The sequence below is a fragment of the Podarcis melisellensis genome (assembly GCF_964234715.1).
Source record: "Podarcis melisellensis genome assembly, chromosome: 2".
NCBI classification, from domain to species: domain Eukaryota; kingdom Metazoa; phylum Chordata; class Lepidosauria; order Squamata; family Lacertidae; genus Podarcis; species Podarcis melisellensis.
Genome location: NC_138529.1, coordinates 111463509 through 111476694, shown reverse-complemented (window position 1 = coordinate 111476694; position 13186 = coordinate 111463509). Strand labels below are relative to the sequence as shown.

The window sequence follows — 13186 nt, the reverse complement described above, 5'->3', positions numbered from 1 at the left end:
AATCATGTAATCTCACTGTATACAAGTTGTACAAGTGACAATAAAGTATTTCAATTTCAATTAAGTGCTGGCTATTTGATACTGAATAAGGCTCCCCTTCTCCATTAAGCTCTCGAGATCGTTGAGGCGTTGGCTGGCTTTCGCTCTCAAGTGAACTCTGTGGTGAACCCGGAGGTGCGAGTGCCGAGCGAAACACTTCCCGCACTCCAAGCATTTGTAGGGCTTCTCTCCCGTGTGGACTCGCTGGTGCTTCACGAGGTTGGACAGCTGAGAGAAGCATTTCTCGCACTCCATACACTTGTAGGGCTTCTCCCCCGTGTGGACTCGCTGGTGGCTCACCAGGGCCGAGCGCTGAGCGAAGCACTTCCCGCACTCCTGGCACTTGTGAGGCTTCTCCCCCGTGTGGACCCGCTGGTGGTTCACGACGTCCGAATGGATGGCGAAGCACTTGCCACACTCCAAGCACTTGTATGGCCTCTCCCCCGTGTGGATGCGCCGGTGTTTCACGAGGTCCGACTGCTGGGCGAAGCACTTCCCGCACTTCAAGCACTTGTAGGGCTTCTCGCCCGTGTGGACCCTCTGGTGGTTCACGAGGTTCGACTGGTGAGCAAAGCGCTTCCCGCACTCCTGACACTTGTAGGGCTTCTCCCCCGTGTGGACTCTCTGGTGGTTCACGAGGACGGACTGCCGTGCGAAGCATTTCGCACACTCCAAGCACTGGTAGGGCTTCTCCCCTGTGTGGACCCTTTGGTGGTTGATGAGGACCGAGTGGCGTGCGAAACACTTCTCGCACTCGGGACACTTGTAGGGCTTCTCTCCCGTGTGAACTCTCCGGTGCCTGACGAGCTGCGATCTCTGGGTGAAGCACTTCACGCACTCCAGGCATTTGTAGGGCTTCTCCCCCGTGTGGATCCTGTGGTGATTCACGAGGACGGACTGGCGCGAAAAGCACTTCCCGCACTGCAGGCACTTGAAGGGCCTCTCCCCTGTGTGGACCCGCTGGTGTTTCACGAGCTCCGAATGGTGAACGAAATACTTCGCACACTCCAAGCACTTGAAAGGCTTCTCTCCCATGTGGACCAAGCGGTGTATGACGAGATCCGGTTTCTGGGAGAAGCATTTCCCACACTTGCGGCACGAGTTCTTCTTCCTCAAGACACCTGGAAGGGGGTGAGAAGGGGGGGGGACACTGACAGGACTGACCTTCAACTCCAGAAGAGGAAGAATCATAGAAAAGTCAATCAGGGTGAGTTGTGGGGAAATAAGCTGTAAATTTCCTGAGGTAAATTTTTGCCACAGAAAGTGGTGGCCACCAGACCGCCAAATCAGGTGATTTTAAAACAGGCTTAGACAAACTCACAGAAAAATAAGTCTCTTCGTGGCTACTAAACGACTTAGGCCCTAAATATCTGAAAGACTGTCTCCTTCCCTGAAGACCCTGTTAAGATCCGAAGAGGGAGGGAGCCCTTTGGGTAGTTCAGAGGTCTGGTGGCTGGGGCGACCCAAGAGAGGGTATTCCTTGTGGCAGCCCCAAAGTTGTGGGATTCCCTCCCCACACAGAGCAAGCAAGTGTTTCAAAGAAGAGGCAACACATCCGAATGTAATGGCTGAGACTCATGGCTGGCCATGTCTGGGTGATGGAGCCACTCCTCCATGGACTATCTGCCTGTTGGCATGCCCTAACATCTCACCTGAGCACCTGCTGCCTAAGTTCCGAGGATCCGGTACCCAGGGAGCTTCTCCTTGTTCCAGACGAGTGATGAGGACAGGCTTTGCAACCGGAAACCCTTGATAAAAGATGTTCAAAAAATTAAAAGCCCTCCTCTTCCCGCAAAGGACTATCAGAAAGCAGGAGTTTTTTCTCCCTAGCTTAACAAAAAAAAGGAAGCAAAGTTCCTTACCTAAGGAGGTCACGTTCTCATAATTCTCCATCATGACCTCTCTGTATAGAGCTCTCTGATTTGGGTCCAGCAGTGCTCCTTGTGCCTCTGTGAAATAGACGGCCACATCTCTGAAAGTCACCAGCCTCTGGAAGAAAGAAGAATCCTCGTCTCAGCCTCAAAAGCTCTCACCCGCAGAGAGAAAATGAAAGGCTGCAAACATTTCTATATTTCATTCCATAGTATTTATATACCAGGGTGGTTTAAACAATCGATCCTTCTTCCCAGAGAGCTCTGGGAACTGTAGCTCTGCAAGATGAGGAGGGGTTTCTTAACAATTCTCAGCACCGTTAACAAACTATAGTTCCCAGGATCCTTGGTGGATCCTATGACTGTTGAAAGTAATGATAATAATAATAATAATAATAATAATAATAATTTTTCTTTATACCCCGCAAAGGGGGTGGGGAATGCTACTCTCCCAAACACGAATACGATTTCGCTTTAAAACAGAGACGGGGATGCTGCGGCCTTCCAATTGCCATTGGGTTAAAATAACAATAACAATAATAATTTTTTATTTATACCCCGCCCTCCCCAGCCAAGGCCGGGCTCAGGGCGGCTAACAAGCAATAATAAAAACAAGTTGAATGAATACAACTTAAAGACAAAATTAAAATACAACATTAAAATACTGAAACATAAAAATATTAAAATGCAGCCTCATCACAGGAGGAGAAAGGAAAAAGAAAGAGGAGGAGGGAATCAAATTGGCTCCAAGCCAAAGGCCAGGCGGAACAACTCTGCCTTACAGGCCCTGCGGAAAGAAATCAGATCCTGCAGGGCCCTGGTCTCATGAGCGTTCCCCCAGGCCGGAGCCAGAGTTGAAAAGGCCCTGGCTCTGGTTGAAGCCAAACTAACTTCCTTATGGCCTGGGACCTCTAAGGTGTTGCTATTTATGGACCTTGAGGCTCTCCGTGGGGCATACCGGGAGAGGCGGTCCAGTAGGTACGAGGGTCCTAAGCCGTGAAGGGCTTTAAAGGTCAAAGCCATCACCTTAAATCTGACCCTGTACTCCGCTGGGAGCCAGTTCAACTGGTAAATACTGGGTGAATATGCTCCTATGGCAGAGACCCCGTGAGGAGCCTCGCTGCAGCATTCTGCACCCACTGGAGTTTCTGGGACAGCTTCAAGGGCAGCCCTGTGTAGAGCGAATAGTGTATTGTATCATGTGCATGCAAGCCAGATGCGCAATCCCTCAATGGGAACCACTTTTCCATGGAGTTAAAAGGGTATTTTTCCATGTACAGTGGTACCTCTAGTTGCAAACGGGATCCGTTCCAGAGGCCCGTTTGCAACATGAAAAGAGCGCAACCTGCGGTGGCGCGTCTGCGCATGCGCGGGTTGCAATTTGCTGCTTCTGCACATGTGTGTGACGTCATTTTGCATTTCTGCTCATGCACGAGCAGCGAAACCCAGAAGTAACCCTTTCCGGTACTTCTGGGTCGCCGCGGGACGTAACCTGAAAGAACGTAACATGAAGCAAACATAACATGAGGTATGACTGTACCCCAATCACTTCCACTTGGAAGGACTTTGGGCCCTCGACGTCTTACCTGAGTTGGCTCAGCTGCAGCTCTTTCCCACTCTCTGGAAGGAGGAGACAATCCGGACAGAAACATGACCCTCATTTTGTCTTCTGTAGAAGTTAAAAAACCAAAGAAAAAGTGGTTCATTTCAAGTATTAAGGAGGTGGGGGGGGATCTCATTTTTCAACATTACATTGAATTTTCTGAGGTCAAATGCAAGATGGGAAAAAGAGACCCCCCTTATATTCCCCTCTCAGAGCTACAGTTCCCAGAGTTCCATGTGAAGAGGATTTGACTGTTGCACCACTCTGGGAATTGTAGCTTGGTGGGGGTGGGAGGGGAAAGCCACCATTTACCCTTTTTCCTCCACACCCAGGGCCGGCCCAAGACATTTTGCAGCTTGAGGCAAAGGGACAGGCTGGCAGAAGCTGACCACGTAGGCAGCCGAATCCTGCTTCAGTGCTGGCGAGAGGACAGCAGCCTCTTCCACCTCACCTGAGGCTAGCAAGCCAGGCGACATGGCGCTTGCTCAACTCCATCCTCCCAACAGTTCTGCCCCATTTTCCGCCTCACCTGCTGCCCTGAGGCGGCCCCCTCAGTCGCCCTAACAGCAGGGTCGGTGGCCCTGAGCACCCTCATCCAAAGAGATCCCAGGGGCATTGAGACATCTCTCCAGGTAAAGGAGCAAGGCACACAATAAAACAGGAAAACACAAACTAAAAACCAAAATCCATCGCCCAACTGAGCAGAGCGCTTCCTGCATCGGACAGCGCAGACTCCAGTCCGCAAAAACTTCTGCCACCATGGCTTCAGGCACCCTGAGACTCTTTTTGCTGTGCTAGCTGCAACAGACTTACATCCTTGCCAAGAAGGAGGACGCTACTAGCCACAACGGCTACGTCTTTCCTCCACTGTCGGAGAGACAGCATGCTTCTGTATACCTGTTGCAAGGAATCGCAAGCAAAGGGACTGCTCTTGCACCCGGGTCCTGCTTGGGGGCATTGGGTTGGCAACTGTGAGACCAGGACTGGGTGGATCCTGCTTTCGGTGCACCATATTGATTGGTTTGCAATCCATTTTTTTAGCCACTCCAAAGAGATCCATAGATGTCAACGTTTCCCCCTATTTTTTTAGGGAAATTCCCTTATTCCAAATAGGATTCCTTGCAAGAAAAGGGAAAAGTTGACAGCTATGAAGAGATCCCAGGGACACTGACACAGCTCTCCAGTTAAAGGAGCGAGGCACACAATAAAACTGGAAAACGCAAACTAAAAACCAAGTTGTTGTTTTAAAAAAGTCCTGCTACTACCCTGTGGGCCGCGAGATGCTGTTTGGTGCCCCCAACTCTAACCACCCCTAATGGTCAGGGATGGTGGGAATTGCAGCCCGGAAAAATCGGGGGAGGGGCACCCAGCGGGGCTGCAGAATTGCTGGATGATCCGACTTCTTTTTGCTTTTAAAAATCTGTTTCTTCCTCCCCTTTCCTTTATATTCCATAGTATTTATATTCCTTCACATCTCGTTCGATTGCTAAAAAGGGGATTGGGCAGCAGGCGCCCAAGCAAGCCGTGATCTCCTCCTGCCCTCCGTTTTTGCCTCGCTTCCCCCATTCTTCTTCTTCCACCTTTCCAAGGTTTGGGGTTTGTGGGGGGAGCGGCGGCGGGAGAGGAAACAAAGGAAAACCCCAAAGCCCTGCAGCCGCTCCCTTCTCCACCCCACACCGCTTCCAGATTCACCATCCTCGAAATCTAAGACAGAATCAGAAAAGTGGGGCGAGGGGGAGGAAAGATGGGAGCCCACCCCACCCACCCTCCTTCTCCAGGAAGGCAAGCGCCCCTCTTTCTGGACCCTCACCTGCATTGGCTAAATTGCGCACAGGCTCCTCCAGGATGCAATTCACCAAGGTTGGGGGGTGCGCCACCCCACCGCACCCCACTCCCAGCAGATCCCTTTCCGCTCCCCAACCTCCCCACCCCCAGATCCAAGGTCTCCGCTAGATCTCTTGGGATTCAGGCAGCCTGACCCTGGCTGCTGGGACTTGTAGTCCTCTTTCCCCCCTATCTTTCTCGCTCCCTCCTTTGCGTCTGCCCCGCACAAAAAGCAAGCAGAGGGGATTCTGGGAGCTGTAGTTCCCCCAGCGCCACCCTCGCCTGTGATTTAGGAGCAAACGCAAAGCTATCGAGAGCCCTGCTGTTAAAAATATTAAAAAGGGTCCGCGATGGGCTTGCATTTTTCAAAACAAAACAGAAAGCAACAACAGCTTTTGAAGGGTTATAAGATCATCGTGGTTTCATTCCAATCAAGCTCATGCCCAAAATTCACTAAAGTGTTTTATGTCCCGTCCTCTGGCTGGGTCGGGATGGCATGGGGATGAGGGACCAACTCCCTTCTCTTGCGGGGGCCCAATTAGTGCCAGTGCCTTCCGTTAAGAGTTTGGGTGTAATCCTTGACGCCTCCCTTTCCATGGAGGCGCAAGTTACAGCAACAGCCAAGGCGACATTTATCCATCTTCGCCGCATCAAGCAGTTGGTCCCTTCTCTTTCCCGCCCTGACCTGGCCACAGTGATCCATGCGATGGTCACCTCCAGGCTTGACTACTGTAATTCGCTCTACGTGGGGCTGCCCTTGAAACTCTCCCACAAACTCCAGCGGGTGCAGAATGCTGCAGCAAGGTTCCTCATGGGGTCTCTGCCATGGGAGCATTTTCAAGCTGCATTGGCTCCCGGTGGAGTACAGGGTCAGGTTCAAGGTGCTGGTCTTGACTTTTAAAGCCCTTCACGGCCTAGGACCCTCGTACCTACGGGACCACCTCTCCTGGTATGCCCCACGGAGAGCCTCAAGGTCCATAAATAGCAACACCCTAGTGGTCCCAGGCCCTAAGGAAGTTAGATTAGCCTCAACCAGAGCCAGGGCCTTCTCAGCACTGGCTCCGGCCTGGTGGAACGCTCTGCCTTATGAGACCAGGGCCCTGCGGGATCTGATTTCTTTCCGCAGGTCCTGTAAGACAGAGTTGTTCCGCCTGGCCTTTGGCCTGGAGCCAATTTGATTCCCTCCCCCTCTTTCTTTTTCCTTTCTTCTCCTGTGATGAGGCTGCATTTTAATGTTAACAATATTTTAATGTTGTATTTTAATCTTGTTTTTAAGTTGTATTCATTCAACTTGTTTTTATTATTGCTTGTTAGCCGCCCTGAGCCCGGCCTTGGCTGGGGAGGGCGGGGTAAACTGGTAAATAAAAAATATTATTATTATGTTTCCTAAATGGTGTGTTTTATGACGACTCTCGTCTGATCTGCAGCTGAAGAACACCTTTGGTTTAAAGGGAGATCAGAGTGAACTAGCTGTTAGGTTGCGTTTATTGCTTAGAGCAGTGTTTCCCAACCGGTGTTCCGCGGCACACCAGTGTGCCGCGAGACGTTGCCTGGTGTGCCGTGGGAGGGAGGCGGGCGAGTCGTATGTTACGCTTATAGATCTGCCCCTCTATGGTACTGTACTGGGGGAGTAAGGAGCGGCAGCGGCGGCGGCGGGAGCAACGGAAGGAAGCTCTCCGGCGGCTGCCGGAAGCTGGGAAGTGGCGCGGCTGCCGGCGGCGCTTCTAGTAGCTTCCAGACGCGCGGCGAGAGAGCGAGGGCGAGGGGCGCTCGCCAGCCAGCCAGCCAGCCGGGCAGAGGCAGAAGCGGCGAGTCCTTCAGCGAGGCGCTGATGGCCAAGTGGGGAGAGGGAGATCCGCGCTGGATTGTGGAGCAGCGCGCGGATGCCACCAACGTCAACAACTGGCACTGGTGAGCGAGGGGGCAGGAAAGGCAGCGGGAGCTGGGGGGGCGGAGAAGTGGCTCGTGTTTGGCGGGGGGATGCAGCTCTTCCCCTGAGGGCTTTGGGGGAATAAGGGCGGCCGTGCTGCCACCGCCACACCCACAGCCACCCACAGCCCCGCGATTGCGGGGACGCGTGTCTGCTTCTCTCTCCCTGTCTCTTGCCTCTGACCCCTTCGCACGAGATTCTCCACCGCTTATGCGTGTTCGCGCCGGAGTCACTTTCCTTCGGGTTTGGTGGACCTTACTCTCAAATAAGTGTGGTAAAAGATTACAAGCGCGGGGGGAGATAGAGAAACCTCCCTGGCCTGGTTTAACCTCCTTTTAAAAAAAAATAACAGCTGGATCTGTAGAAGGGCAGCTACTGAGAGTTTGGGTGCTTTTTGGCACGGAAAAAGAAAGATCGCTAGCTACTTCTTTCAGATCAAGCTGCGCTGATGTGCATGGGAGCTAGGGGCTGGTTAAAACAAACAAAAACGTTGGCAGTCTTTTCTAGGGGCCAGGTGCAGCATCTGGCAAAGCCAGCGAGTGCCTGCTGAATAAAAGTTTGCAACAGGGAGGCAGCCCCTCCACCTGTATCATAATCTGGTCTGCACAAGCACTCTCCAGAATAGGAAGCACCTTGTCAATTTTAATGGTGTGTTTGTGCTAACTAGCAATTCTGCCACATACAAATTAATGGCTGATTTGACAGCCAGATGGGTGGGGTATAAATAATAAATTATTATTATTATTATATGAACTAGAATAATTTTTGTGTGCTGCTGTAAGAAAGTCATTTTTCTATTGAAATGTTCACACTCACCAAGCAATGGCAAGGTGTTCACACTGCTGCACTGTGTGAGATAATAGGTAAACATTTAAAAACTCTCGAGGGGAAGTTGTCATTTTATTTCTCTTCAGTCTCCACTGAATGCCTTGACTGGGTTAGGGACCCTTATAGCTCAGCATCAGTTGGTGGAATGGACATGACTTTACAGGAGCAGGAGGAACTAACTGAACTGAGACAAAATTGTGGTTTCAAGCTAAGATTTGCTGATCTACCTTTGGACAGTTTTTGGTTGGAAACTGCCAAGGAGTTCCCCCTTCTGGCAAACAAAGCTATTTTGACATTGCTCCCATTTTCCACTACATATCTCTGTGAGTTGAGCTTTTCAAGCATGATTGCTATAAAAACTAAATACAGAGAGAGACTGAGAGCTGTTGACGAAGAGCTACGTGTGTGTCTTTCTTCGATTCCAGCCAGAATATCAGCTTTGTGTTCAGCCAAACAGGCCCAGGTTGCGCACTGAATAAAGTATTTTATAATTTTTCATATTTCTGTTTACTTACTATTTCATAATAAAGTAATTATAAAATACTATCTTTGTGTTTATTTGATTCCTATTAAAGAGTGTTACTTTATATATAGTCAATATAGGAACAGAGTTAATTTTTTAAACATTTTCTAATGGTGGTGTGCCTCGAGATTTTTTTCATGAAACAAGTGTGCCTTTGCCCAAAAAAGGTTGGGAAACACTGGCTTAGAGAAAAACAAGCTAGCAGACAGTTTGGTTCCTTCTCATGTGTAGCAGTGTTTGCACCTCTTCCGCTGCTCCTCCTGAACCTAAACTTAAATGTCCGCATGCAAAGAACCGATGCAATGGCTGTTGTACTCCTGGGATAGCTCAGCTGGTAGACCACGAGACTCTTAATCTCGGTCATGGGTTCGAGTTTGGGCACAAGGTTCCTGCACTGCAGCGGGTTGGACTAGATTATTCTTTTTTTCCCCAAGTGAATTTTTATTGTTTTCCTTGCATATTCTTTTCCAACAAATTGTAATAGCACCATACATTCCCTTCGACTCTGCCGAGTCGCGACCTCCCTCCCTCCCCACAACTGGTATATTTATCCTCTTTCAATCACGCACATCATTATCAAATTAGTACTATTATACGTTGGAGGTATTATGTCAATCCTGCTAGTGTCTTGACCTCTTTACAATTCTTCTTTAAGTATTCAATAAATTTACTCCAATTATTTTGGTATCTTTGATCTCCCTGGTCCCGGATCCTCCCTGACAGTTTGGCAAGTTCTGCATATTCTGTCAACTTCGCCTGCCACTCCTGAATAGTTGGTATATCTTGTACTTTCCATCTTTGGGCCAGAAGGGTCCTCGCGGCAGCTGTAGCATACATGAACAAATTCTGATCTTCTATTTTAATTTCTGTTCCTATTAAGCCTAATAGACACGCTTCCGGTCTTTTGGGGAAAGTATATCGAAATATCTTTTTGAGTTCATTATAAATTGCTTCCCTTTTTTTTTTTTACCTTATCTCAGGTCCACCACATATGGAAATAGTCGCCATCTGCCTTTTTACATTTCCAACACTTTCTTTCTTTTTTCCTATACATTTTAGCTAATTTTACTGGCGTCAAATGCCATCTATACATCATTTTTAGCAAGTTTTCCTTTAAAGCCATGCATCCTGTGAATCTCAAACCCTCCTTCCATAATCTTTTCCACGCATCCAATTCAATGTTATGCCCAATATCAATTGCCCATTTTATCATTGATTACTTTACTTCTTCATCTTTTGTATACCATTCTAGCAATAAGCTATACATTCTTGATAAAATTTTATCTTTACAGTCTATTAACTCGATTTGGAATTTCAATTTTTTATCTTCGAACCCATTTCTCTTTTTGTCGTCCTTTAATAATTGAGGTGCTGACAACAACAACAAAAAAAGCAAACATGGAAGGGGAAAGAGTAACATATGAGGATATTACTAGGAAAACAGCCCAAGGGATAAAGCTCAAACCATACGACCAAATTGAAAAGATGTTAACAGGGTGGCTGCAATACCATCAGATCAGTGATTTATTAATGGACTAGATGATTCTAAAATGGTCTCATTTGCTGCAGCACAACCGTCTTTCGGACCAGGCCAGGCTGAGGTCGCTGCAGGGTAGAACTCAAGATTGCCAGAGTCTCTGTTTCCTTTTGGATTTCCGGACCTTTTCCTCAAAAGGCAGCCTAGTCAAGCCCTTTCACTTATAGGGATATAATGAGAAATACTAATAATACATTCTGGTTTTTTTTAAAACACAGCGCCTCACTTGTATTTGAGCTTCATTAGCAAAATATGGTTCAATGGTTCTAATTATTCCATAGTTCCTTCTCCCAAGGAACTTACATAGTAACTGGGGAGAAATGAATATGAGTGAGTTTGGTCGCAGTTGGCAAGAATGAAAATGCTATTATTATTATACCACCCTTCATTCAAAGATCTCAGGATGGTTTCCAGAACAAAAATGCACGATAAAAACTCAAAATGCATAATAAAAACAGAAACAAATCTATAACCCCCTTCCTCCTGCCACAAACATGTAAAAGGATATGAGATGTCAGTCAGCCCAAGTCCTGATTAAACAGGAACATTTTTACCTTGCACCTAAAGATGATTAATGAAGGTGCCCGGCAAGCTTCCCAGGGGAGAACAATTCACAAATGAAAACAATTTGAATAACAGTAACAACAGTATGGAATGCCTCTGTCACATGACTCACAGGCAGCCAATCACATGAGAGATAAGGGTGCTGTGGGCTTTGAAGATGCTCAAACTCAGGACGAAAGGGATAAATGTGCTAAGAGGAAGACATGTTTGGCAAACCCTCACCGGGATCAACTCCTGCCCGGAAACCTCAGTCCCCACTGTGGAAGGGCGTGTGGATCCGCCCCCCCGGTATGCCCCACAGAGGACCTTAAGGTCCACAAATGACAACATTTTGGAGGTCCCAAGTTGCAAGGTGGTTAGATTGGTCTCAGCTAGGGCCAGGGCCTTTTCAGTACTGGCCCCGACTTGGTGGAACGCTCTGTCACGAGAGACTAGGGCCCTGCGGGACTTGACATCTTTCTGCAGGGCCTGCAAGACAGAACTGTTCCGCCTGGCCTTTGGTTTGGACTCAGTCTGACCCTTATGTTTCCCTCCCCTTATGGTCTTGATTTATCGGCTACTTTTAAAATGAGGCTCCATTTTAAATTGCATTTTAACCTATACAGTGGTACCTCGGGTTAAGGACTTAATTCGTCCTGGAGGTCCATTCTTAACCTGAAACTGTTCTTAATCTGAAGCACCACTTTAGCTAATGGGGCCTCCTGCTGCCGCCGCGACATCGGAGCACGATTTCTGTTCTCATCCTGAAGCAAAGTTCTTAACCTGAGGTAATACTTCTGGGTTAGTGGAGTCTGTAACCTGAAGCGTATGTAACCCGAGGTACCACTGTATCTTAAACTGTATTCCCCCCCCCCCATTACATTTTTACTGTGATTTTATTGGTGTTAGCCGTCCTGAGCCCGGGGTATAAATAAAAATTATTATTATTATTATTATTATTATTATTATTATTGAACTAACCACCCGTCTCACTGATCCACAACAAAAGGAACGCTTTGGTTAAAAGCATTGGCTTTCCGCTGCCGCAGAACTGCCCCAGGCGTTCAGGAATCCATGAGGTTCCATCAGCCTCTAGGGACAGACCATCCAATCTGGCCTTACCACCCATCCAGACCTTATGAGATATGGTGGTCCAGGGGGATACACTGAACACAACCTCTTGTATGTACACAAAACCCTATTTATAGTTCTAGGAAGAAACATCACGCAGCCGTGGGCATATGATGCCAGTGGGCGCCCTGACACTAAAATATTAAAGTACAACCCCTGATCACTGAGCAATAGCAGCGGATTGAAATCAATTTATTTCAAAAATCCTTGACTTGCTACCTGTCCGCTGGCAGCTCTCACCTCTATGCATTCCTACTCCTGCAACATGGTTCCCAGTTTATGTGCCACTGGGAGTCTAGACATGTTCTGGACGGGCATGTGAGTCACGTATGTGAGCACCAGGCTTTTCCCTGCCCCTCCCTACCCTGAGAAAGGCTCCACCCAGTTGCCAACTATTTTAATTTCCAAAAAAAAGTTTGATTTTTTACTACCCGTCTGATTTTGAAACCCCACGATGGAATTGTGTTTTAGTTAACAAGATGCGTGAAGCACTTCATTAAAGTGTTTTTGCCTGGATAACTCAGCTGGTTAGAGCGTGGTGCTGATAACGCCAAGGTTGCAGGATCGATCCCCGTATGAGACAGCTGCGTATTTTTCTGCATTGAAGAGGGTTAGACTAGATGATCCTCAGGGTCTCTTCCAACTATAATACTGTAGGTGAGGGGGGAAGCTCTCTAAGTGGCTCACATAATACAAAACGTTCATAAGAAAATACAGATAAAAACCAATGCGCTTAAAAGAAAAACAAAAACAAATTACACCTAAAAAAATTAGGCAAATCTAGTGATAGAGGAGAGTGTAAAATATAGTCTGAAGCTCATCATCAAAAAAACTAAGATCATGGCCACTGGGCCCATCACCTCCTGGCAAATAGAAGGGGAAGAAATGGAGGCAGTGAGAGATTTTACTTTCTTGGGCTCCATGATCATTGCAGATGGTGACAGCAGCCACAAAATTAAAAGACGCCTGCTTCTTGGGAGAAAAGCAATGACAAACCTAGACAGCATCTTAAAAAGCAGAGACATCACCTTGCCAACAAAGCAAGGTATAGTTAAAGCTATGGTTTTCCCAGTAGTGATGTATGGAAGTGAGAGCTGGACCAATAAACTGATCGCCAAATAATTGATGCTTTTGAATTATGGTGCTGGAAACGACTCTTGAGAGTCCCATGGACTGCAAGAAGATCAAACCTCTCCATTCTGAAGGAAATCAGCCCTGAGTGCTCACTAGAAGGACAAATCCTGAAGCTGAGGCTCCAACACTTTGGCCACCTCATGAGAAGAGAAGACTCCCTGGAAAAGACCCTGATGTTGGGAAAGATGGAGGGCACAAGGAGAAGGGGACGACAGAGGACGAG

General features: G+C 48.0%; 1 protein-coding gene across 2 annotated transcripts; it reads right to left on the bottom strand.

Moving 5' to 3' along the window:
* Nucleotides 1-8: 8 nt before the first annotated feature.
* On the bottom strand, nucleotides 9-10765 carry LOC309364886 (uncharacterized protein). Of its 2 annotated transcripts, none has more exons than XM_081902861.1 (5): nucleotides 10710-10765; nucleotides 3497-3579; nucleotides 1902-2028; nucleotides 1692-1787; nucleotides 9-1160 (listed from the first exon to the last, which is right to left on the bottom strand). In XM_081902861.1, exons 2-5 carry the CDS (start codon nucleotides 3569-3571, stop codon nucleotides 61-63), a joined length of 1398 nt encoding a protein of 465 aa, XP_081758987.1. In that variant the 5' UTR covers nucleotides 3572-3579; nucleotides 10710-10765; the 3' UTR covers nucleotides 9-60. The 2 variants fall into 2 exon arrangements, with proteins under 2 accessions (XP_081758987.1, XP_081758986.1); XM_081902860.1 differs by lacking the exon at nucleotides 10710-10765 and adding an exon at nucleotides 5324-5510.
* Between the last annotated feature and the right edge of the window lie 2421 nt (nucleotides 10766-13186).